The sequence below is a fragment of the Copadichromis virginalis genome, linkage group LG9 (assembly GCF_057382275.1).
Source record: "Copadichromis virginalis isolate Kocher_CV1m ecotype Utaka linkage group LG9, C_Virginalis_male_GT1.1, whole genome shotgun sequence".
Taxonomy (NCBI): Eukaryota; Metazoa; Chordata; class Actinopteri; order Cichliformes; family Cichlidae; genus Copadichromis; species Copadichromis virginalis.
The window spans coordinates 27,307,714-27,335,091 of record NC_140626.1 but is presented as its reverse complement, the minus strand read 5'-3'; the positions used below and the strand labels follow the sequence as shown (position 1 = coordinate 27,335,091).

General features: G+C 40.9%; 1 protein-coding gene across 4 annotated transcripts in view; it reads right to left on the bottom strand.

The window, feature by feature from the left end:
- Positions 1 to 27,378, bottom strand: part of sema5a (sema domain, seven thrombospondin repeats (type 1 and type 1-like), transmembrane domain (TM) and short cytoplasmic domain, (semaphorin) 5A) — a 160,662-nt gene that overhangs the window by 107,559 nt on the left and 25,725 nt on the right. For all 4 annotated transcript variants that reach the window (XR_014922272.1, XR_014922273.1, XM_085468540.1 and 1 more), the window contains exon 2: positions 8,510 to 8,721. Coding sequence is in view for 2 of the 4 variants with exons in the window: in XM_085468540.1 (XP_085324666.1) it covers positions 8,510 to 8,657 (148 nt within the window). In the remaining 2 variants the exon portion in view is untranslated. The remainder of the gene's footprint in view (positions 1 to 8,509; positions 8,722 to 27,378) is intronic.

Below are 27,378 nucleotides of genomic sequence, written 5' to 3'. Positions count from 1 at the left end.
TGGCACACTTGGAAAGAGTTTTACAAAACAACATTCCTGGATGCTGGTTTACCATCACCAAAAAAATATTTCCATTTCTCATCTAACTTGATATATATGTGTTTTTTTCTTTTTTGGATAGATTGTAGAAGGTAATTTTAGAGGCAGAATTACATGATCCAACACACAGCCAACAAATTAACCTTATCGTTAACCTAGCAGATGAGGGACCAGTAGGATGACCCCCCCAACTAATAAGACAAATCCAATTTCCTATCTCCTTTACTAAATTTCAGCGCTGATTTGCATGTTGCATGGGTTCACATGAGCTGCTCTTTAAATGCATGTGATAATGTAATCACATCAAGGCTTGTACAGCAGCTGACTGAATCAGGGGATTGGCTGCTCATAAGACGACGGCGTGCAGACACACACGCGGGACGGCTCACACACAAACGGATCAGGGGTGTAAATTCAGAGCGCAGCCAGGGCTCTGGGCCAACATGAAACCAGCGAACACACACATATAAACCCCCTTCCCCCCTTTTCTCAGTCCCAACTTATCCTCTTAACCCCTGTCTCCCACCTCCTCAAAATAGAACCCATCACTCACATACCATTTGTTATTCCCTTCTATGACACACGGCAGTTGACACAAAGACAAAATGACAGGATATATAAATATTTACACTGAGCATCAGAGGCCACGCCACTCTCCAGTCTGCCGGTGCTTAAAGTTGCCACTCAACAGCACTGCCAGGCTGACAACAATGGCAACATGTGGAACCAATTCTGAAACATGAATGGTTTCTCTGTGAGTGGTGTAAATAGAGTGTGGCAGCGGGCGCTCGCATAAACGAAGAGCCAATTCACTCTAAAATGCCGCCCTGCGGTAATAGCTCTGCGGCGAGAATAGCAACTATTTGTTCAAGCTGTTAAGAGGAAACGACTGGTCCGCGCACTCGAAGAACCGACACCTGTGCGGTTGGAGAAAATCCAAAGCAAAAAAAGGCGAGGGTGCTTAAGAGCTTCATGCACGCCTCAGCGCCCCGAGGTTCCTGCATGTTGTTTTTTGTGTTTTTTTTTAGAGCCAAAAAACAAACAAACCCAAGCACGATTTCCAGCTAGAAGTCCTACAACTTGAACCCCCATTGCTGTGTTATGGCCCCAGGGCAGTGAGTGAATCATGGAAAACAAACCACGGTAAAAAGCCACAAATAAGTGTGCACTAAAATATTTAAATCCAATGTGTATTTAGGACAGATGCGCTTTTACCAGGATGACCAGATCTCTTCAGTCCACTCAGAGGAATATAAAATGAAAACAAATATGCATGGTGATGACATCTTAGAGATGTTGGGGAACGTAAAAATGCACTAATCCCAAAAATATGGATGGCGCCTCATTCGTTCCCCAGGCAGATTGCATTTAAGTAAAACATGGCTCATGAATACCTGACCTCAGTGGGCTTTAAATTTAAAAGACACATCCCCAAAAGGCCAATTAAAGCATCTCTGACACTTCTTGCGGCCTGTTGCATTTATGAATTCTATAAGACCATTTGTTTATTTTCTTGCTTTCACTGCCCTCCTTCTAACGATGTGTTTGCTGTTCGGGGATGATAAAAGCTGAGCTCAGTTTGTGGCTGTAAAACAAGTCGGGCTGTTGCTCTCCACAGAGACATGGCCCTCGGCTTGGCCTGTGAAGACATTGTTTACACCACAGTTTATAACCTTTAAAAGCCTTTCAAGCCTACACCTAGGAACTCTTGTTAAATACAACGCTTTATTAATACAGTATATCTCAGGGGCTATAGTAACACTACAAATCCTTTGTCAGGAGTCTTCTGCAAAAACATGCCTGCCAGAAACAGAGAAATACTTCAAAGCCCCTCTTAAAGTAATCCAATAAATGGCACACATTTACGTTGGACCTCTTCTGGAGCTATATGCGGACCTGTTTTTGTTCAAGTACAGCAAGCGTACCTTTTCGGGGTAAACATTTGGAGCATTGCTGCTGAACTCTATGTTTCTTTCTGAAACCGCCACACAAAGCAGAAAGCAGTAGTTAGACTACAGCACCCTTGCGCCACAGTAGCAGTTCTGTCAGCCAAGTGTTGTGCCAAGTCAGAAAACCACCATCCCCAGTGGGGTCAAACCCATGTGAGGCACACCCTTCCACTGTCAGGCCACAATCACACAGAAAGAAAGAAATGCTGTCACTGGAACCCACTCAGACAAACCTTGACCTTGGCTTCTCGTGATGGGTCATAACCGCTCTTTGAGCTCTACTTTAACTCCTTTTTTGCCAGCTGAGCATGGGATTTTTCTTTCTTTCTGTGAGCTGAGGAGCCACAGATGGAGGTCTAGTAGACCTGCATATAAAACCTGTTCCCAAAAAGCAATGTGAATCGTCCTTACACCTAGATTCTCTCCAATTACTCGGAGTGGGCAACTCCATGTTTGAAAATGCATGTTTTTTTAATCAAGTCTTCGTCAAGACAGCTTGTTCATGCTGATGCGCTTTAGCCCTGTGGCTAACTTCTTTTTTGACTGACAAGTTCCTGCCATACGGTGAAAACTTTGACACCTAATTTTGATTTGATTTTAGCCACAGTCTTTACTTAAGTCTCATTTTGTTTTAGTAATAGTTCAAGAGCCTAAATTCTTTTTGTGTCAGTGTAGTTTTAGTCCTTGTTTCATAAGATTATTGTAGACTGAATCTAAAGTTGATTCATTTTAAATGTTTGTCGTGTTTTTACCAGAGAGAGTTGCTCCACACGATTCACAAAGCGTCTTATTTTCCTTGACGTCAAATGCAAAATGTGTCCATATGTCTACTTTTCTCCTCCTCCCAAGCGTTGACATTTTGTCACGTTTTCATCACAAATGAGGAGCATGGGAGCTTTCTCACTTTCTGTTGCCTCAGATCTCTTCATTAATGAGAATCGCTTCCAGTGTGGATATTCCACAAATGCTAACTTGCCATACATGCAAGCACCAGCTATGAAGGTCACACGATTTGATGTCCCTGTGTTGTTCCTACATCATCCTAACAACAGATAACAATGGATAAACCATGAAACTCTCACTAAAACTCATAAACAAGGACATACACAGACAAATGCTATACATTTGTTTGTGTATGTCCTTAAGGGAAATGTTCATCTGAGTAGAGTGGGACTGTTAGGCTGTTGTGGTCCACAGGGGTGTCTTTAATGTGTCTGTAGTCCTCCCAGCTTGGCTAAAGAGGAGTCATGGCAGCCTGCACACTGTTTACTCGCAACAACCGGGGATTACATTATATTACGTGGAGCACCATGACTCACAAAAGACAATGATAATAGGTTTAACGAGAGGCTTCAGTTCCCTCACACAGTCTCAGCATATGCGTATGCGTGTCTATGTCCATATGCATACGCCTTGTAATATTCTGTAATGACTCATAGCTTCTTTCTTTTTGCTTTTATTGCAAAAAAAAAAACCTCACATGGGCTATAATTTCGCAGTCACTAAAAAGCATTGAGCAGCCTGTTTTTTTAAAAAAAAAAAAAAAACAGTCCTGAACAACGAGATGTGTTTGAACTGCACAATCAGGGCACAAAAGGAAAGCTATTAAAAAACAAAATGGAAATACCTATAAATGTGAAGGGAAAGATAAATGGACATCTTCATGGGACCACGGGAATTAGCAGCCCTGCAAATGTGCTGATTCTCACACAAGGTGAAAATAAATAGGACTGAAACGCAAGTAATGCAATCAAAGTTGGGCGATAAAACTTCAAGTGAAAACTTGTACTTGAAGCAAATTTTCTTTCCCACACATGACTGCTGTGAAAAAGTCTGCAGAACTTTAGAGCTTTATAACAAAGCTGATATGTAAACAGGAGTACAGCAGGCTTTACAAGCCATTTAAATGGAACTGCATCAATTTTATGAAAACTAGGGCTGCCTGCATGTGTGTGTGCCACTGAGTGTTTACGTACCCCAACACTTCCATAAAGCCTTACCCACTCATACCCCAGGATTAAAACACTGCAGGTGAGACAAAATTTGATTTACACTTTTAATGCTTCACCCTGTGACCACCCACTCCAAGATTCAGAGCTTGGTGATACTGAGAAATGATAAACTTGGTTTGATCCTCATGGTAAATAAAAACATGGTGCTTTCTTCTCCACTAAGAAAATTAAGGATAAGATGGTCATGTTCAGTAGCTTCCCGCTTTTTCCCGAGTTTCCAAGACTTGAATAACAGAAATATAACATGGACACATAGTAGCTGTACACAGAGCTTTTTAAAGTTCTCAGCTGAAGCTTAGACCCTTAAACAGTCTTAAACGTTCAGGCACATGTTGGTTCCCACAGTCACAACTAACCAACTCTCTTGGAAGCCTGAGAAGAAAAAAAAGCTGTTTTCTGATTCACTAACACCACGTGTGTTTGAAGTGTTGCATTTGTCCGATTTCTGTTGCTTTTACATCGATGCCTGGTTCAGTTAATCTGTATGTATCAGTACCAATGATGCAAACCAGCACTTAGCTCCAAATCCTGTCCAATTCTAATGAATTTAAATGTTATAATTATATGCCATGCACTATACTTTTCCACAGAGATGTTTTCCTAAACATCGATTTTTTGCTACAAAGTCGCTGCGGCAAAACACACTCACAAATGCCACATCTCCATGGCTAAAAAAACATAAACCACCCGAAGCGCCAAAAACTGTCGTTCCCTGAATGACCGCTTGAAAAAGACTCCAGGAGAGAGTCAGTCCCCTTAGATACTCGTGTGGAAATGTCCAGATTTATAGCATAAACAAACATTTCAAAGCCTACCAAGCCAAAGCATTACTTTTAAATAGATTAGCCTTTAAAGCTAATGCATCCCTTCGTGAGAAGGGGTGGAAGAGCTGTTATTTTTTTAATTCACTCATATACTCAAATGTAATAAGGCTTAAAGTTAGGGATTTGGCTGTTTTAATTAACAGGTTGACACCGACACAGGCAGCTGTGGCCAGCAGCTGTCTGCTAGGCCTCACCTCTGATGATTAGTCACTGAACTAAACGTCTCAACCTTGTTGTGAAAGTTTTTTTGTGTGCAATTATCAAAGAGATAATATGACTTTCTGTGTGGTTAATTGTAGTAATAGACTGTCCAAGGCTGCTTTGGTGCACACTATTATAGTATTTAGCGTTAAGAAGCACTAATTAGCAGGTTTCTGTGTCTGTGTGGTACTCCCATACAGTCTTTAGCTTTGGTGAGCTTGCTGCCATGAGCTGATATCTTCGCACTTAATATCTTATCTTAGCCTCATAATACAACGGTTAACATACTTTATGTATAGTTAATGTCAACTGTATTGGCATAAAACCGTAAATGCTTTTGTAATTTGGTGAGTCAACCTTTTAGCTTTTAACCATACATCATCTACTTTTATTTAATAACTCCCCAAAGAAGCTCTAAAGACTCTTTGCATTAAGAAGCAACTATATCACCACAGCTAATCACTCACTAAAGACTTCTGTACTTGCCTTTCTCTTCCTCTGTTCAGTCGGCTCTGTGTTGCTGAACCGTGTCTGAATGCTAACTAAAATGTCGACCCTCTTTATTAATGCTCCTATATTTCAACCAAAGCATTAACCCACTGAAGCTTAATGGGCCAATCTGGTACATTAGAGAACACAAACGCAATGACCACAGCTGACCCACCAGCTGATGTCTGATCCTCCCCACGCAGAAAGCACAAGGTATGAAGGTATTGCATTAGCTGGGCAGTTAGTCATCATCATTGCACTCAATCGGTGCAGAGGGAAGAGCATCGGCTCAGCTAACAATGAAGTGACAAAGATTAGGAAGGGAGACAGCGTGAGGGAGAATTAGGGTTATAGGTGGGTGGTTATTCGGAATATGAGTCTATGCATGCGTGTGGATCACATGCAGTGACCTTGCTCTTCCAGTCAATTTTACCCAGACAGAATGCTATGAGATTATGTGACTGGGGCTCTGTTGTAATGAAAACAGCTCAATGACATTTCTGCTGCCTCGCAGCGGCTAGACAGAACTGCATTGATCGCTATTGATACCTTCAGTTGACTTGGATTCACAGCGTTTCATTACAGTTTAGCTGTTCAATAGAAAAGTATGACAGAGAGTGAGGACAATGAAATCGGATGCAGAACATACTGTATCTAAAAACTGCAGAGCCATGTAGCAAAAGGCCCATAACAAAGGCACCGTCTGCCTTGTGGAACAAAGAGGAAGTTAATAAAGGAGGTGAACTTTTCCTAGACAGCAAGAAATGTTGTAATTACAGATTAGAGCTGGATCGTTCCAAGAGGACATAACCAGAAAAATCCATAAGTGTCCTTTTTCTAACTGCTAGTTTCATTAATTGCTGCTAGTCTTTCTCTTTTCACATGCTACGTTTGCACATTTCAATTGTTGTAAATTTTTAGTATTAGGCAATACTTTTTTTTTCTTTTTTTAAACAATGAGTCCTTGATTTCAGTCTGACAAAGACAAAAAAAACAAAAAAACAGGCCCCACCCATAGTAGCTAGTCAGCGATCATTAATTTTGCTTGATGAAATCTGTAAAATTTATGAGCTGGATAATTAAGGTCTCGACGTTTGAATGTTTCTGGTTGTACTTGCTTAAAGTAAAAGTCTTATAGTCTCTTAAACAGAAGCTGCATTGGGCTTTTTCGTTGTTCACCCTCTTATCTGTCAAGATTGTAAGAATTCAAACATAATCTAGTCACTACTGAGGGAATACTCATTTTTCCCTACCAATAAGGGTGCCTTATTCACTTGACCCTGCATTGCAACAATGATTTTAAACAAGGGGAACAAGTTAACCAGATGTGGTTAGTAGTCGTGTGACTAGTTGCCGCATAACTGCAGACTTCAACAGAAGTCTATGAGAAAATATCTTTCTGACTTGAGCTCTGTGAACTCTTACTGTCTTCTGAGTTTATGGTCCCAGTCACTCATTTTGGGTCATATTGAATAGAAGATTTGGTGAATTTTGTAAATCTTGCCCATACTTTTGTTCATTTCTGTTTCTTATTGGCTAACAACTTGTGACTGATACGTTTGATCAACCACATGCCTCTCGTTATATTAACTAATACGCCAAGGTGGCAACAGTGAAAATGCTCAACTAGACAGGATGAAACAGGATTTCAGAAACCAACATGTGACATCAATGTAGTTACCTATGGTAATAATTTTTTATGTAAATGGTAAAATCAACACTGAATCTTCATCTAAAACAGACAATCTGACATTTGATCTAAATCCTGCTTACCAGAGACTGAAATTACCAGAGCTTCTTCATTGATAATCAGAGAACATTTCTCCCCTGGAAGTGGAGCTGGGAGGATTGTCTCAGCATTTCATTTCTTAGTTCTGTAAGCTCTTTAGTGAGAGGAAATCCCAGAGCCTCCTAAGAACCATAGTGGTCAAGGTTTCAGAAAATAAAAAAATTGATGTAATGTTAAAAATAGAGAAAAACCTCCAGATGCTGCAGACGATGTTCTCGAGATAATTTTTTGTTATGATAGATCATCCTCAGTCTCAAAACCTGTTCAAGCTTTTCATCATTGTGTGTAAAGTTATTTAACATGACTGTTTGATGACTGTGATTCAAATTACTTTATAGAGTAAATACTTAAGCTGTACACTTCAGATAATAATAATAATAATAATAATAATAATAATAATAATAATAATAATAATAATAATAATAGTGTTGTACTGTGTGCAGAAAGTTGGTGAGCTGGAAACATTAGAGAAGAGACTTATTTCCATACTTGGATTTTTGCTCTTTTAAATACAAAAAAAGAAAGAAAGAAAACCCACACCACAGGCAGTATCACTCTGCATTTAAATAACATTAAAACTGGTGGAAAAAGCCACAGTTTGACAGGCCTGAAGTGCCTAATTACAGCTGCTAAGATATAATTTGATGTTCACTGTTTGGCAGAGGTTTGGTGAACAGTTAATTCACATTAAATGTAGTAAATGTGAGTTAGGCTTTAGAAGTACGCTTACCTCATGTCTGTAATGCAATCAAAGGTTTAGGCTCATTGCTCTCCAGGGCTGCGGATCTGAACATTTTTCAAAGTGCTGAGTGCATTTAAAATGACTTTTACACAGATTAAAACTTGCCAGGCAGCAAATGCGACGACGGTGTTTTCTAGAGTGATAATTACAACAGCATTTCATAAGAGTGTGAGAAAAACTGCTCTAACAAGACAAACTCTTTACAAGCTTTGTGTACTTTCTTTAACTTTGTTCATCGCAATCAACGTGACGTGTGTGCAAGGTTGTTTATGTCTATTAGCAACAGAACTGAAATAATGAAACCATTCAGAAACATCTATGGTTTACAAGTTTAACCTTGCTAAGAGTGGAAAAGGAAATGAGTATAACTGATGAGAAAACTTCAGATATTTATGAATGGAGGGGGAAAAATGGAAAGAGTCGCTCTGATGACGTCAAGAGAGCGCATTTCTTAAACCACCTACCTGAGTGTGGGACGAGTGGGTGCTCCGTCCTGTAACAGGGTGATTCAGGCAGCAGCACTGGCCCTCTCCTGCCGGCCACACCTCCAGGCCGTAGGACCAGCATGCACTGCAGAAGCAGCAGTGCATGCTGGATAACAGGGCGTCCCATGGGGGCCTGGGCTTGGCTCACTTCTCCTCAGGCCTCAAGGGCCAAGCGCATTGGGGAGACACACCTGGAGAGACAGAAGGAGAAAGAGACAGATGTAGGTTTTAACAAAGGTTTATTTCACATTTGATTTAATCCGCGTGCTGAAAATCTTATACAGCCCCTCTGTATCGCTACACTCAGCGCGCAGCATTCCCCTCAGGAGATGAAAAGCTGCAAATATAAATCCTTACCAAAAGGGAGCAGGGGAGTGAGGTGTGAAGAATAGAGAGTGTGACAGATTTTCAGGGAAAAGTGTGCAGAGTTTGTGCTGGGAAACAGCAGGGTGCTCGTCTGCACTGTGAGACCTCACTTCTCACACCTCTGACACCACCGCGGTCAGTCAGACGTGGTATGCATTATCACCCAAAGGGCAGTGTTTGTCTACCCTCTAATATCTGACATTAAATGCCCTTTTGTGCAGGTCCTTGCGCCCACTGCAGAGAAGCTTTGCTGTCTCTAACGACGAAGGAAGAATAGGGTATTCATGTGTTTTTCATCATTCTTTTGTGCCTTTGTGACTGATATACACACTGAGCAGCACAGCACTCCTGTGGCTCAATTACATCCTATAGCGGCTGCACATCTGACACATTTTTATTCACAGCCAAACCCTCCAATGCGCAGACGTAATTATTACATAATGCACACAGCAGACTCGCGCGTCCTGTAGTCATTCGCTGTGAGACAAACAAAGCAGTTTGCACAACTCAATTGTTCCTGATTTCTTTCTTTGTGGGGGTGAATTGATGAGCAGTCTAGACCACTGACATCATTACTTTTTAATCACTTATGTGATGCTAATACCAAGAAAGATGCATGCTGTGCGCAGCGGAGGAGCAAGTCTTTCTGACTGTATACGACATTAGGAGCAGCGTGTGCGGTGGAGTGAGCAAAGATACTCGTGGTCTTAGCTGTAAAGTGCAAGTGATGGAAGGCATTGCTTTAGGTTTTCATAATAGAGCAGCTGAACCTGTGGAAAACTCTTATTATTTTTATTGCATGTGAAATAGGCTTTTCATCTGTTGTCCAGCCAGTGGAAGAAATTGTATTTTCTGGAGCATGCACAGTTCATTTATTACGAACGGTAGGTTGCAAATAAGGAAAAGTAAAAGTTCATCTTTGTGTTGCTTGTGGGAAAACAGTCAAATATAGAAAAAGAAAAGCTAGCTGTTCGCAAGCTAAGAAAAAAAGAATTGGTGTGAACATTTGCGCTCCACAGAGCTCCACTTCTCTCTGAAGTATGAATCTCCCTTAGTGCTGGAAAGCTTGGAGTGGCTGTGGGGTAGAATATAAGACACCTACTCCTGCTTTCAAGTGAAAACCATAATGCCGATAGTGTGGGGGTATTATTTCATTTTCTCCTTGAATGAAAAGTTTACTCTGGCCTTAGTGTGCATGAATAAGCTCCACGGTCGAGGGGGCGATATGGAATTCGCTCTGAGTCCGGTGTGTAAAGGTGCAGGCGGTGCAGATATATGTGTTGCTCTCACCCGCAGAGTAATGTAAAACACCTGTCATCTACAGAAGGGAAAGCAAGTGACAGCCAGCGCCAGTTGCCTCTCTCTGTTCCATTTCCCTTTCGTCTTGACGGTTCATGCGTCAGCTTCTGTACTCTTTCTAAATTTTGCTTTAGTCAACCTGTCGCTTTACATGGCACCTTTCTTTGTCTGCTAGTTTCTTTGACACTCTTTAGCAATGTTTTGCCCACTAAAAAGCTATTTTACCTGTTGCTAGTCTGCTGGCTTGGACATTATTCTTGTCATTTCTCATGCAGCCTTACAACCTTTTCTGCCTGCATTCACTTAGGGAAAATATTTCATAATCTTCTGAGCGCAGAGGTGAACCCGATTTAGGAAATGAGATTATGGATGTTTTTACAGTCTTGTGTGTGTATGTGGTCAGAGATTTAAAAGGGCTCGGTTATTCACATGGATTTCTGTGAGCGTATTTGCTGGTCCCCCAACACAAACACGCACACACACATTCACACCCATACAGAGGGTTAGCTGACAGGAGCTTAAGCCAGGGCCAGCAGGTTGAGCGCCCTTTGTTGGCCTCGCTCCCTCAGTAACAATCCTGCATGTAACCTCCCGTCATCTCAAACATCCCTGCATGCACGCACACGGAAAACAAAACACTGCCATCTCATTTGAGCACAGTTTGTTGCGCTATTTAAAAATACATGCTATTGTGTAACCAGTCCCTTTTATCTGTTTCTTCATCATTTCGTGTGCTCTCTGTGTTCCACTGAGTTACAGGATGTTAAAATTTTTAATATGCCTTCATTTCAAGGTAAATGTAGTGTTCAGGATGCGCTAAAGTTTATGGTCGTATGCACTCATTTGGTGTAATTCATCTGCTGGTCACCACAATAGTGGGAATGTTTATTAAGTTGATTAATACATGTAGATCTGCTCATCAAGACATTTCTCTAGATTTTATAAGAAATAGGTGCAGAAACTTCATACATGGAAACACAGCATGTGAAGTGAAAATTGAGTCAGTAGAATTCTGACCTTGAAAGTCAATATTTGGTATGACCGCCTTTATTCGTCAACATAGCCCGAACTCTTTTAGGCAAACCTTTTTTGTAATATCTATTAACAGTCTTCAGGTATAATTGTCCAGGTTGCTTCAAGGATATCCAAAGCTTTCTTTGTTCTTGTTAATGTCAATATTCTTCAATAATGTTGATGTCTGGGATCTGGGGAGGCCGATCTATGATGGATAGTGCTCTACTGCATGTTTTTTTCTATTCAGGTATGCTTTTACTGCATTGGCATCACTGTCATCCTGACAAATGAGGCATATCAGATGCTTTCCAGATGATATTAGATAGTGGATCAAAGTCTGACCGTACATTTCTGGGTTCATAATTGCATCCATTGAAAAGATCTCCAACACCACTGGCCGAAATGCAGCTCCAAACCATGAGAGAGTCTCTGTTTTATACATAGCTGTAGACACTCACTGTTTTCTTTTTTGAGCTCTGCCACATATTGATGACATTGTGAACCCAAAAATTCAAATTTGGATTTTTCACTCATGTTGCTCAAGTCCACTTTAAAAGACTCCTTGTAAGCGTAATAAAGAGAAACAAGGGGTAGCTCAAGACTTTTGCACAGTACTGCCTATTCTGCCTATTCACATGAAAGCCAACTCCAATGAAAACCTCTCATTACATGGCAAAACAATTAAGATCTAGAGGCTAAAAACATTTGAGCCATAAATTTTAAAAATGCATATGTCACTTCAAAGACCCACAGAAACCTGATTTATGACCACATGAGCTGTTGCATTATTTAAAGAGAAACCATTTAAGCTGTTGTTTCACTTGAAGTGATTTCTGACTGGATCCTATTTTCTCTGTAACTCACCACAAGCCACTGACTTGTCCTATGGGAGAAAACTGGAAGAGAGCTCTGCTGTTCGGTGGTTTAACTCTAAATCATCTCCAGGGCATTAATACACGCCTCCACCACCACCCACTACTATTCTCAATGCTAGACAAGAACACATGTACACGGCCAGTGCATTTTACAGCACCCGGGGACCTGGTGATGGATAACACCCGGTGTATTCAGGGCACAGAGCAGAGGGAGTAGAAGTCACATAAAAACTTAACATGGTATAAATGATGTCATATGAAATGTATGTAGAGAGCCGTATGCAACCCGGGGAAGTGTTGAGCTTTGTGAGCTAAATGTTTTGACAGCATTTCTTCTTCACTCACTTCTTTGCAGTCTCTGAGTGTTTGTACACCACTTTGACTCTAATCATTGCAAATGACTAAACTCTGGCTCTCGTCCACAATGTGTCTTTTGCCTCGTCTCCCTCTCATCACCCACAGCTGGTTGTGGCAAATGCTTTCTTCCTGTTAATAGGGAGTTTTTCCTTCCCACTGTCACCAAGTGCTTGCTCATAGGGGGTTGTCTAGTTGTTGTGATTTAGTGCTATATAAATAAAACTGACCTGAACTGAATTGAATTCATTAGTGCTATTGTCTTGTTGATTCATGAGCCTATATTCAGCATGAATGGATGACAGCAGACCCCAATTAAGGTCAGAGGGTAAAGTGGGCTGGAACAATCTAGAAAGGTGTTAAAGCACCTTAATTATAATTGGATAAATCTGACTGGCAGTTTAATAATGTCACGCAAGATAATAATGTGTGTGTGTGTGTGTGTGTGTGTGTGTGTGTGTGTGTGTGTGTGTGTGTGTGTGTGTGTGTGTATACAGCAGGCTTTTGTTGCTTCCAGTAGAGAGACACTATTGTCACTGGCCACACATCCTTTTCCCCCTTATCATGTCTCTCAGTAGAGCAGGTTCATGAATGTTCGTGTCAATAAACTTGCAATCATGGTGCTTATCTTCAAGACAAGCTAGCTACAGAAGGAGACCAAGTGTAAGTGCAGCTGCTTTTTAGTTAATGTCAAATGCAACATTTAAAAGGCTCAAAAATATCAGCAATAACTCAAACAGAACAATTTTTCGCTGTCTTTCTCCCCACCCCTGCAGTAGCTCTATATTCTGATTAGTATAGGTATAAGTATATAACTATAATTAACATTGAAGCGCTGTCATGGACTGCTCAGTAAATGACATTTGATAAATGGAAGGAATTTAAAGCTTGCATAAGTAATTTTCTGTATAATTATTGTAATTAGACGGTACATATGTACATAATGTCCTATTGAAGTCAGGTTAATTCATATTCAAAAAAGTAAATTGAATGATAAATGATAATTACTTTGTTTTATTCAAGGGCTGTGTAAGAATACCACCTTCAACTTCTACTTAACAACTTCTACAGCTTTTACTTTAAAAAGTGAAAGATGTAGAAGTTGTTAAGATTACAGGATCGAATATAAAACATGGATTAGTCATTGGTACATGAGTTAGTGAAGTGGGTGGGTTACCAGCTATTGTGAAGCCAGAAGCTGGGCATATTCGCCATCCCCACCTTAACTTATCAAAACCAGGTTTTATGTGCATGAGAAAGATCTGACTGTGAAATAGAGGGAAACAGCACGCTACCCAACTCACAACTGGTCAATCACACATTTATATATGATCCTTTTTGACAATAATAAGCACCATAACTGTCATACTTTTCACAGTTCCACTGCTGCTTGGAGAGCAGTTCCATGCAAACTGTGGATGACTTTGGCAAGCTACTAATGACCAAAGCAATTGCAGGGGTGTTTTTACCAACCAGTCAGGGAATACACAATGTTCCTTAGTGAATAGTGGTCATGAAGGGGTTGCTGACCAGTCTCTAGGTCTGAGTCACAGCACCTTTAGCAATTGATTTCTTAGTGGCGGCTATCAACCTCCAGCTACCACTTTAATGAACACTTTACCCCTTGAAAGCCTATTTGGTGTAAACCTTGATGCTCTTTTCTGAACAGAGGAGCTTCAGTCATATTTCAGGCCTCCTTGTAGAATAAAATGGCTGGCTTTGTATCAGAAGTAAGTGAGAGTGACCTATGCCTATGCAGGAAACTATCCGGTCGTTCAGTCTGACGTCACTAGCCGTGTCTGGGCCTAAACTCCGCTGCAGGTCCATATATCAAACGATCACTATGGCATTACTGAGAGTTGAAAAACTCTCTAAAGTCTTTCATCTTTAATAAAATGATCAGCGTTCTGCTCTATCAGGTGTAACAATTGAGTTTAACATCCAGGCATCCATGAAAACTGAATTTATGACATTTAATGGAGTTAGATGTTAGCAGGAAGTTAGCTCGCTAGCTTCTATCTAAATACAATATAGCATGTCCTGACTGCGGGGTTTTGGAAACAAATTAAAACGTACAGCTCTGTTATCACTTCCAACATAAATGAAGACAGAAAACTGAACAGCAGTGACGTTTGTAGGGTTACTGAAGTTTGGCTAGCTGGTATATAATGATGTGCTACGTGACCGCTAGTGACACAGCTATGTTAGCATAATATAAACATGGCATGGCAGGATGCTGTAAAAGGACCAAACTTCAGCCAGGAGAACAACTGAGATAATCCATCCACAATACGAGGTTAGTCATTCATATACTGCTGCATAGGCTGGGCGGTAGTTACATCCTAAGGTTTTAAAAACTGAGCTTAAATAAATGATTAGCGGTAATAAAAGCCGAGGGAGGTCAACAGTGATCACTGACTGTTTTAGGAGCTTTTTGAGATTAAATAGAAGAAAATACATAACATTAAACATGTTAACAACACAAAAGCCATATTAAACGCAGACTACTTTAGGCCTGGAAGTAGGATTCGTCACGTCATCACTTAACGACCGGATTCTAATGGTCATCAAACCACATCTTTGTTAACATATACTTTGATGTCAGAACTTAGTGGAATAATTAGGGGGGTCATGTTCATATTTCTAAATTAAATATAAAGCTGAAGGCAGCAGGTGGTTAGCTCAGTTTAGCAGAAGACTTGAAGCAGTGGAAAACAGGTACCAGCGCCCCTGAGCTCACTAATTAATATCATGTCACATCTTGCTTAGATTAAACTGCAAATGTAATCCACTGAAATCTTATGTAGGGTGTTAAACTGTGATGGTCTTGGACTGAAACCTCTATGCCTTTACTAAGCCAACTGTTTGAGACACCACACTATGAATAATTTCGCTAAAATCACTTGAAGCGAAATGTAAACGCAGAAAATAATGCATTCAGTCGCATTTGCACCGTCTGCACTCACGCACATTTGCATATGCATTTTAGGAGCTGAGGTGTTAACTAACTAATCAATTGAGGTCTTCCTGCAGTAACAAGTGCAGAGAGGATCATATTAACAACACTATTGATTTTGTCTGAAGGGGACTTCATGATGGTTAAACTGCACTATACATAATGAATAGACTCATGAATAAACGGTGGCATTGTATTCATCATACTGACACATTCATGGGGGCACACACACACACACATACAAACACACACATGTAAGCACGTTTGTCAAATGTGAGCAGTGCAGTGATGATCCATCTGTCCAAACACAGTCAGGGGAGTGTGAGATCGGGGTCACACCACGGTGCTGATAGATGCTTCTCTCACTCCCACTGGTCTCCCTCTCTCACTCTCACTATGGCCCCACAGCACACCACCAGTAAAATCAACCCAGACTGTGCTTTAGAGCAGAGCACACAAAGACACTAGCTGCTTTATAAAGCTCTACGCTTGTAAAGCTGCAGACTTATATGTGTGTATTTGGAATGTGACTGGCTGGGTGTTTGCCTGTTTATCACTCTGTCTATCAGGTGGGTTACTGCCAGTGTTGCTTTGTTGTTCTGTGTCTCTGTCTGCCAATTGGTTTCTGCGATTTTGTGTTTAGACCAAAGCGCGCACAGAAATGGAGATGCGTCGCTCTGAAAGGGACAGCCGACTGTCTTATTTTCTAAAATGTCAGACTGACAGATTAGATTATGATGGAACAAAATTATTTGTAGAGAAAGTGACCTGATGAAATAATAAACGGCTAAACAAATGACTCAAGCGTTCAAGCATTGACCAACTAGCTGAGTAGCCAAAACGATTAGCTGTTTTACTGAGTAACCAACAAACAACCAAGCGCCTGCCAGGTTGACAGGATGACTGACAAATGACGTGGCCCAGTAACAAACAAGGTGACTGACTGACAGAGAGACTGATGAGGTGCCTGACTGAGTGAATGACTGCTGTGTGAAACACAACATGACTGACAGAAAGACTGGCCTGTGGTCTGACTTTTGTTATTTTCTGGCTCTAATGGGATTTTCCTTACTGCCACTGGTCTGATTTTTTCCCCTGTCTTATATTGTTATCCCTCCGCGTGCCCCTCTGTCTCCACCTTTCGCTGACCTCTTCCCTCAGTGTTTATGCTCTTAGTCCACCTCGGTCCGCTGGGTGTCTCACAGGCTCAGCGGATGACAGAGAGAATGACGGAGTGATGATTTTGCCATCAAAGACTCATCGCAGCACAGCAGGGCCCTTTCCGCTCGGTGACCCTCCACATCAGAGGGCAGATTAATTCCTTGCAAAGAATTTTGTTTGTGTCTCTCCAAGAGTGGGATTGAAAAGCACGCTTGGATCAGATGGCTTGTTTCAAAACCTTATCTTTGCTGCACAGTGTGGCTTTTGAAGCACAAATCAAATGTGCAAATGTACAGTTTGGTTCCTCTCTCTCTCTCTCTCTCTCTTTCTCTCTCTCTCTCTCTCTCTCTCTCACACACACACACACACACACACACACACACACACTGCTGAGTAAACATCTCTCCCAGTTTTCTCCAACTCCAAAAGCATTTCACACTCTAGCTTCTTACTCTGTATCGAAATTTCTCCACAGTTGGATCAAATAAGTCAGTGTGTGTGTAAACAGTTATATATTTTACTTTGCCACTCTCACTGATGTCTCGATTAAACAGCATAGCTTTTACCGCAGATTCCTGCACTCGTATTTATAATTTTATGAACTGGTGTAAAAGCTACGTGACTACAAAGGCTGCCAGACATTTGAGTTTTGGACAAAAACAAATTATATTTCTCCTTAAGGGGTGTACTTTGAAGATTAGTTAGTTAGCAAGGGATTAGACAGCTTAAAGGCAAAGTTTTTAGAGTCACAATGGTGGCTCTCTTTTATCCTGGTTAGACCACTATAGAAACCTGCTAAGCACATGGCTCGGTCTGGAGCACGTTATGTTCTGATTTTCAGCCTAAAATCACTGTGAGTGTGATACTGATTGTCAGCGAAGGGAACTGGCTCTGTATGGGTCAGTCTTATGGTAGAAGTACCATCACACAAGCTATGAAGTAAAGTTAAAGCTGTGCAAACTGGATGTTTTCACTTCCAAAGAATTTAAAATGAATGGATTCAGTAGGTGATGGAGAAAACACATAAATGTACTTTTTGTGCTATTCATTACATTCTTATGTAGCCAAAGTATAATAGATTTCTATGTACACTTCATCATGGAAATGTCAGACCTGAATGTGATTCACGTTTAACTCTTCACCCCACTTAGATGACTCCTTAATGCCGAGTTTTGACACCTCAGTAGATATAAATAAAGATGTGGTTTTACAACCATTAGAATAGACTCCATTAGAGACTAACAAAGTAGATTAGATTAGAGACTACCGTGTTATTTTTGTTCTATAAGCAGGCCTGAAATACAACAGAAACCGGTCAGTTCAGAAAAGCACTTGAAGTCATACTTCTACTAGACTTTCAGGTGGTAAAGAGTTAAAAGTATGAAGATTAAACTTTGCGATTTCTTATGTGTGGCTGCTATGCTAGAATGAGTAAAACAATCAAATAAAATGTATGCATTATCTTTATGAAATTTACAGGCTCAATCATAATCAGTCTGCATTCTCTTCTTGCCTTATTTGTAGCAAACTTATATTTTTGATCTCTCTACGACTTGGACAGGGTTTTAATGACCTTATCATAGAGTCTAATGAAGAAAGCCTCAGTTAACAAAGAATGGTGCTAACCATCATTGTGATACCCAGTTACCTTACAGTGAGTTTTAGGATCTGCCAAGACACCTCATGCAAAGAAAGCTATGTTGAACATGGGTCTACATGAACACTGAGGACCCAATGCAGGACACTGGAGGCAGGAATGCTGAACAAAGTGCAAACTACAAAACTACATGCTACAAAAACTCCAGGAAGAGCTCAGTACATCAGCTCAGACAAAAAAGAGAGAACAAAAGGAGCGTCCTCCTGACTCCTGTTGTCAATCTTGCTGTCAGACTGACAACAGAGTAGAGGTCTGCGTGGGAATGTTTTTTTAGTCCCGCTCCCGCCCGCTCCCGCAAGGTTTTGTACCGCACCCGACCGCTCCCGCTGTATATTCAGTCTTTGTTCACCCGCTGCCCGCTTAGAATAATTTTCTACCCGACCCGACCGTTCCCGCTAAATTTAGATCTGGTTTCCAAAATCTCACATTTAAATGGGGTACCACCAAAAAATAGAGATAACAGATAAAACTGCAGGTTGTGCAATGATTGTATTTATTTTTCTTAAACAAGATGCATTTATCTGTCAACATGCAACATTTATCTTTTAACATGGAAAACGTGTTGCAAAAATAAAATAAATAAAAACGAATACAGCATTGTGGCCTACTTGTTATTTTTATGTAAAATACAAACGTAACATTTTTCTGTCAACACAGTAGGGAAAGTGTCGCGAAAAAAAAAAAAAGTCACTTAAAATTGTAAACAAAAGAACAAAATAGTTGGCCACTGCGAAATTAAATGGTTGTTTAAACTATCAGTTTAACGAAAAAATGTCCCAATGTCGAATTCAAGGTCTCTCCTACAAAAGAAAATATGCATATATAAATACAACAATAAACGACATCTCAAAATTATAAACTATTAATCAAATGAACGAAACTTACTTAAAAAATCCAAATTATTTTAAATTTCCATGCAGGAAAAGAATGTCACTGACTGATGAGGGTTTCAGTACTGAACGTCTCTCCTCCAAAATCCGACCACAAAGGCTGAATGCTCTCTCGGAAGGTGCACTCGTTGCCGGGATGCAGAGGACAAATCTTGCAAGGTTGCTCAGGGCAGGGAACTGGGAACTGTTGGAATTCCACCACTGCAAAATGTTTTGTTGACTTGATAATTCAAGTTTCATGGTCCTGTACTCCTGAATCTGAACATCTAGTGATTTTGATCCACATGATTCTTCCTCTTCCTCCCAATCTGAAAATTTATGAAGAACAGTAGGCCTTTTGGCAGGTGTTGGTTCAACATCCTCATCATGTGCATGATCAAACTTTAAATCTTCGATCATCTCCTTGACTCCCTGTATCACATTCTGTCGCCCTCTTTCATCTAACATTCTCAGACCTCGCAGATTTGGTGTCAGAAAGGTTGCTATTTTATAAAGCATGTGAACAGAATGGGATGAAGTGCTGTCTGCTGACAGTAATTCTTTCAGCCGTGTTACACAGACGGTTGCAATTTCAGAGAGCAGAGGGTCTTTTGTGGCTGATGTACAGTGCTCAATTAATCGCACAGACCACGGAAGAACAAGTGAGGCACTGGGAGCTGTGTTATCAGTTTCCAAGTCGTCAGTTGCCTCTTTGAAGGGTTTTAGGAATGATACTAGTAACTTAAGAGTACTGATGCTAATGCGTCCGATCTTATCATAATTATTGCTCTCAGTCAGCACAGATGCAATGTCTTCGTACTGTTCCAAGACAGAATTTAACATGTCAAAGTTAGAGTTCCATCGTGTCTCTATGGATTGTTTCAGTGACTTTTTAAGCTTGCCCTGCTGTCCTGAGTGTTTGAAATATGTAACCAACTTTTTAACATCAGTCAGAAGGCTAGCGATCTCTGGAGACTTTTCGATTATGGCAGGACCAAACGCACTGGAGAGAGTCACGTTTAGTATGTGCGCTGTGCAGTTTAGCCTCGTGTATTCTCGTAAGGCACTGATCATGTTGGCTCCACGATCTGTGACAAAAATAATCTTTTTGCCCATGTCTGTCGCATCAATGCCAAACACTCTGAGATTCTGCAGCAGGTGCCTTCGAATGTTTTCACCTGTCTTTGAGGTGCTTGGGTCAAAAGGGGCAGCAAAAAGCACTCTTGAATGTAGCTCAGATTGCTCATTAACGTAATGGATGGTTGCAGACAAAAAGGACGTTTTTCGATATGTTTCTGTCCATATGTCTGCTGTAACAGCGCATCCAAACTTCGATATTGTTGCAGTGATTTCCTCCACAACATGTTTACGTAGACTCTGAGCCCTCATTTCAACATTTCTTGACACCGTTGTGGGGTGTGGTAGTATCTCACAGACATCGAATTTTCCTATTCTTGCTGCTGTGTCGACCAAATGTTGGGCCAGCTGTGTGAAGCCTTTTCCAGAGATGGTATCATACGGTCGAATGTCTTGGCAAACAAACTGAACACATTTGTCTCTGGTTTCTTTTTTAAACTTCTCTGGCACCAGCAAAGATTTAGTAAATGCCAGTTTTGTTTGCCCCTTTGTGATGGGACATGAGTGCCACCTTAAACCTGAGGTTCCAGTCTTGTGACTGCAAAAGGGTAAAACTTTGAGGCATTTATCGCATTGTACAAAGGGTAATTTTTTTCCATTTGCGTCTGACGCATGAAAAAGACTCCCATACATCAGACTTGCCTGATGTGGGTTTCCTTAAAGTAAATTGACCGTTGTCTAATCCCAGCTGAACGTCCTTCAAGGAAATTGCATCTTCAGTTTGCTCTGCCATGTTGGTAAAGCGCGCTCTGATGCAGGTGATGCGCGCACAGAGTCACAGACTGTGCAAGTAAAATGCACGTGCAAAAAGCACTGATCCATGTGCTCAGTGCGTGTAACAGGCGTGAGCACTGGCTGTACCAGTGCTCAATTAGAATGAGGAAATCACAGATATGCTGTTCCGAAAAAATGTCGGGCACGCTATATTTTCAGACCGCGCGCTCCCGTTCAAATTACACCAGAGTTACCGACCGCTACCGCATTTTATTTGGAAATTTATTCCCGCGCCGCAAGAAATCTGGTCGGGTCCCGCGGCTCCCGCGGGACAGCCGCGGGAATGCAGACCTCTACAACAGAGTGAGTGAGGACGTGGACTATAAAAACACAGGGAACTAACTGACTGCTAGAACACTGGGAAAACTCATTGGAAAGCGCTCATAAAGGCTATAAAAGGGATAAAGACAAAGAAGAGGCTGGCAATTACTAAAATAAAACAGGACTTACCATAACTGAGACACAGAAAACGCAGAAGACGACACAGGCAGAGTCATCTCACAACACAAAAAGAACCAAAGCTAACAAAACCCTAACACCATGAACGTGGATACGTAAGATTCAAGCTTCTTCATTTAGATTAAAACTTTCCCTTAGAAGTTCAATCTTTTCTAATTAGTTTTCCTTCACATTGTTTTGGACATTTAAAAAATACAGCTTTGTCTCCAAGTGAAAACCAAGAAGACTTTTCTTAACTTTGGACCGACAGCAGCAGGGTGCGTCCTGTCTTTCTTTGTCAGTGCATATTCCTCGCTCCGGTCTTTTATCTTCACCTGCACATAATCTGACTGCGAGGATAAAATTCCATTCTGTTCGACAAACAGGTCGAAATTGGAACAAACAGTAAATCGAGCAAATAATGAATTTATTTTTCCTTCGCTGGAATGATGATTCCAATCTGTTGTTGGGTTTGGGACTGCCGAGTAAGATTCGGAAAACACAAGTGCATGACTTTCTGTGTGTTTTCCGCTCTCAGCATATGGAGGGAGGCGAGATGGTTGATGAAACACAGGCGCTGGGGACGAGAAACAGACGCGAGCTTCTCTGGTGGTACAGTGAGACATTGCAGGCAGCCTCCTCGGTTTGAGAGCTTAAAGTTCATTTCACGAACCTTTCGCTGAAACTTGTTTTTTTGTTGCTTTTTTGCTATTTTAGGGTCAATCTAAGGTAATCTAAGATCTAAGATAATTGCTCCTGAGTAGCTCAACCTGTACTGCATGCTTACTTCTTTTCCCACAGGCTGGAAAACACAATGAATTTCAAACATACAGAAGGCTGTGTACTGCACGGAGTAGAAAGGCTTTTTTTTGGACCAGCCTTGATGACTCGCCCGGCCACAACCATAGCTTTGGTCCACTAAAATCGTACATTGCACATATTTGCACACACTCACTGAGCCACAGAGAAACACACACACACTAACTCCTTCCACACTCTTGCTCAAAAACACACCCAGCAATTTCACGACAGTCCCACCCTAACTCCCCAGAGCTTCCCAAATTCTGCTGTTATTTTTACTCGGCCTGCTTTCTCTCTAGCACTTGCGCTGATGCTTTACCACGTGTCTGAGTGCGGTCTGCATGTGTGCATCAACGCAACTACAGGAGAGGCACGACTTAAACAGCCTGCAAAATGTGGCAGGAAAGTGACATCACGTCTGAAGAGAGAGAAATATCCTCTCGCATGCCAACAGAAAGCAATTCCCAGCAGGAGCTTGTGTTGCTGTTTTCTCCTTTTATGATTACTGGAGGTACTGTAATATAACCTGTGACTCAAAACCATTACACGAGGTCAGAGTACAGACCTGAACTGTTTCCTTTCAAGTTTAGGTCAAAGCGAGGCAGAGCCAGAGCTTGTGACCTACACTCCGACTTCATAATTACAGAGTTTATCATCTCAGTGGGTTTTTTTTTCTTCTCAGCTGAGAAGTAACACACTGAGAAGTTGTTTGGTTTTTATTTAGGCTAAATAAGAAACTGCCAAATCTGGAAGCCTATTATAGTTTGCTGACTGGAGTGAATGACAACATATCAAACATTTCAGCTGGTGGTGTTTCCCAGCCTCTAGTCATTGTGATGTTTGGTTGAGTTACATCTTCAACGTTGCCTAGACATCATTGATAGACTTCTTTTAAAGAGAACATTTGTGCTTAAGAAGTATTTACCACTATCTATATATTAGAATAAAATCAAATATTGTTTCTCGTCAATCAACAACCTCATCCTTTTAAGTCCTCCACTGAGTCTGATGCAGTTCACCATGCTGCAAATGAATTTAGATGAACACAACTGTAAATTGCTTGAAAGTATTGGTTATTTATTTAATTACTTAAAAAGTCTGGAGAAGATGTTCTGTTGATGTTTATAAACAACCATGTGCTAAAAAAAAGTCATACTGTGATTGTTGGGAAGGCTGTGCGTTGGTGCTTCACATCGCAGGTCAGATTTGTGTTAAAAATACAGATGAACAGATGTTATGTTTGATTTTTGGCAAATACAGTCCTCCATTGCTCTTCAAATCAGTGGTTTACCAGTAGGCCACAAAAAAATGCCCAATCAAAAGACCCTGAACTACAAGCAAACTATAAGCAGAAATCAGAAAGCCACACCAAAAATCTTGTCACTTACCCTAAATATTCTAAATATTCATATACAGAGTCTGTTAAAAGAGATAAGAAGCTGGCAGACTCAGCTTAACATGAAAGTCAAGTTGTGTCCAAAGATAACAACACCAATCTACCAGCACCAATAATAATTTAAAGAATTTATGCATTGAAACCACACGTTGTCACCTGTGCGCACGAGTTTTTGTGCAGAAGAACAAATGAGAGACAATTTTATTTGGTGAACTTTAAATCTCCTGGTAGGTTAAGTTAAAGAAAGAGGACAGGTGGAAAGACCTGACAGAGGACGCTCAGCTGATCCATCTACTGTTCACTGAAGCCTCTTCAGAAATGGTCCCAGTGAAAGGGCGGCTGTCAAGAAGCCATTCTTATGGAAGGGAACTGAAGAAAAGGCAGAGGTATGCCAAATTACACAAGAACTGTGCTGAAAATCAGCGACAACAGGTCCTATGGAGTGTCCACAGCTGGGCTGCATTTCAGCCACTTGCGCTCAGAATCTTGTCAAAATTAATGGAATTATATACAAAGAAAAGATAACAGCATCTGGAATGTGTTTGATTGGCAACAGCTTCATTTTTCAGCATAAAAATGATCCCAAACACACTGCAGTTACAGGATCAGTCATGGATTGGCCTCCCCAGAGCCTGGACTACTGAAGCAGTGTGTCTTGACAGAGAAAGGCAGCCAGCATCCAAAGAAGAGCTTTGAGAACCGTTCCTGAAGACCTTTTACATAAAGCTTGCCTAACACAGTGCTGAAGAACCAAGGTGGTCACACCAAAGAACAAATACTGACTTCATACCAAATACTGACTTTTAAGTTCATTAGAATTGTACAAACTCTCTTTTTTGCCTTATATCTGTGTATCTAATTCTGCAGCAACAAAACATTACTGCTCTACAGAAAAAAAATATTGACTCAGATCTGAAGAGATTCCAATAAAGTCCATAAAATAGCAGTTTGTCACTTTGATTTATGCCTGTCTTGAAGGAAGTGAATCAGCATATTTGCCTTCAAGTGTTGAACTGCTTCTTTAATGTTTTCTTAGTGAAAAAGGCCCTGAGAGATTTACATGCAGCACAGACACAGGGAAAAAGGATTATCAGCTATCAGGATCTATAAACCACACACTCAGCCCTTCTGTGCCAATTTCCATCATCACACAAACAGCACACCTATCCTAACCTTTATAGCCAGGCTGTTGCTGAGGGATGTAACAGTGTCACCTTCTAAAAACAAACGAAACAAAGAGAGGAAAAAAAGAAATGTGGCCGGCCGAGGCACTGATTGACTCTGACATGCAGCCCAGACCCCGAGGCTAGTGTCTGAGCTGCTCTCAGTGTCAAGAAGGCGCTGTTCACAGGGACCAAGTTGTCAAAACAACCTTACAGCGCTGGAGTGGCTTAAATCTCAGAGACGAAACCCACAGTTTGTCACTGCTGTCCAAAAACAACATCACACTGAGAGCTGATATTTCCATATGCGCCTCAGCAGCGTAATGCAGTCACTTCTCTGATAAGGAGAAGGGAGTGTTTTTCTCTGCTGCCACCCATGTTATTAAAAATTTTTGGGCCCTTCTGTAATCCTAAATTCATCAATGTCTTCGACCACAGCTTATACTTAAGATCAACATCAATCCCCAAAACGCTTGATTGATTTCTGTTTTTCTTTCCCGCATAACTTGAATATGATCAAAATAATCTTTTTTGTGGATGTTTGAAGATTTTTCTGTCATTTCCCCAAAATTTAACCGCTTAGGTAATGAACTGGCATCAAAAGATTCCTTACACTTCAAAAGCCTTTGTTCTCCGTGAGGTGTATTAAAAAGAGCCACTTCGCGCTACCAGAGCCGTGCCATCTGATGAGTGATCCAAGGCCGTGGCGCGGGAATAGCCACAACACTCAAAGACTTGCAGACAAATAACTTGGCAGCAGTGCAGGAAATACAAACACTAAACTCATACCGACACATGCACGTTCACCTGGGACCGCAGCGATAAGGGGCATAAAGCCCACCACTGAGGAATGGTGACATTTTTAAAGCTTTAATTACATGGTTGGCTAACGGGCAGCCGGCTGTCTCACTCGGTGCAAAATTACACTATCACTGTCTAAGGCTGTGCATGAACACAAAGTCGAAAACTGACTTGCCATTCATACAAACACACCTGCCTGCTGAACCTCTGAGGCGAAGACACAGAGCGAGGACGCCCACTGCTCTGCCAGTATCACAGGGAAACCACTAACTACAAGACCAGCTGGCTCATCGACCTATACGTCCAAAAGAGCATTGAAATGCTAGCTTGATGTTAACCACGCTACAAATGAAAAGAAAATTACAGCCATCCAAGGGTAAACTCCTCTCATTCAGCTGAGAAATGAAATCAGTGAGTGGAGATTTTTTTTCTTTTCTGTCTGTTCTTCTGCAGTTTCGAATCATCCAATTACTAATCTTGCAATCAATCATCAGCTTTAGCGTTGACAGAGTACGACTGGGGAATGATGGATGAAATCCCTTACAGATAGATTCCACCACAGGGGAGGTCGAGTCTCTTCGGCTGAGCTTGCTGTGATTGTGCAGAGCTCTCAGCTGTTTGTGCCGTTTGAGCTTCTGCAGCAGAGGTGGAAAGCAAGAAAGGGTATTTAATCATAAAGTTAATACTTAATCGTGGTGCTATTTTGTTTCTATTTAAAGTCCTGTTGGTATATAGCAGCTAATTATATGCAGAGGATTGTCCTTAATTCTTACTGCTGACCCATGCTAAACAGACTTTTACAGCTTCTTTTAACTCTTCATTTTGGATTTTATCCTGGTGGCCACAAACATGACACCAAATGAATGCTAACATTAGTGCATTTGCTGCTGGATGTGTAAACACTTGCCTGCCAAATCAAAGGGTGTTTACAGGCTGTTTCCACTTTTCCTCACGTGCCAGAAAATCTGTTAGTGCGGCTTTACATGTGAAGCATAAAACAAGATAAAGTATCATTTACTTTTATAGTCTAAACTTGGCAACATGACAGATGAGATTTTTAGAAGACAGTTTTTGGATCCCAATCTTTATTTACCTACATAACGCCATACATAGCTTAAAGTGACTCCTCAAAAATCATCAACTTAATTCCTTGCATGCTCGTGCCAAGCTGTTCCCATTAAGTGGATTTTGAGTAAAGTAAGCCTCAACATCTGTTTGTTGTCTCGTCCTGATGCATATTATGCCAACAGAATATGCATTAATGGTTAATCCGATCAGCTTGTGTGTAAATGAGCTTGTTATACATGGGTTTAATTCAAAAATACATCTGTGCTAGAAAACACTTTGTCTGCAACATATACTGTCATACGTAATTTTTTTTTGTATTTAAATAGCTATATCAATAAAGTCATTTTTTCACTTGCAATTTTTTCCTTTCTATTCTATCACAAAAACATGTGACGTGACCAAAAACCTTTTAACACCACATGATGTATTCAAATTAAATCGTAAAATGGTAACAGATCCATTAGAATAATCAATCAGGAGTTTTGTTGAGGTGGACACACAAACATCAGTTATTGAGGGGTCATGTCAACTGCTATTTGACTACTACTACACTCATCAACCAGACACTGTCCTCAGTGACAATTGGTATGGCAGATTTTGTAACATCATTTAGTCAAAGAGGATTTCATAATTTCTGCTATGGTCGTACATCATCTGCCATTTTGTTTGCCTACACATGTCAATAACTTGAACCTGACAAGATTATAATAACAAGCTGG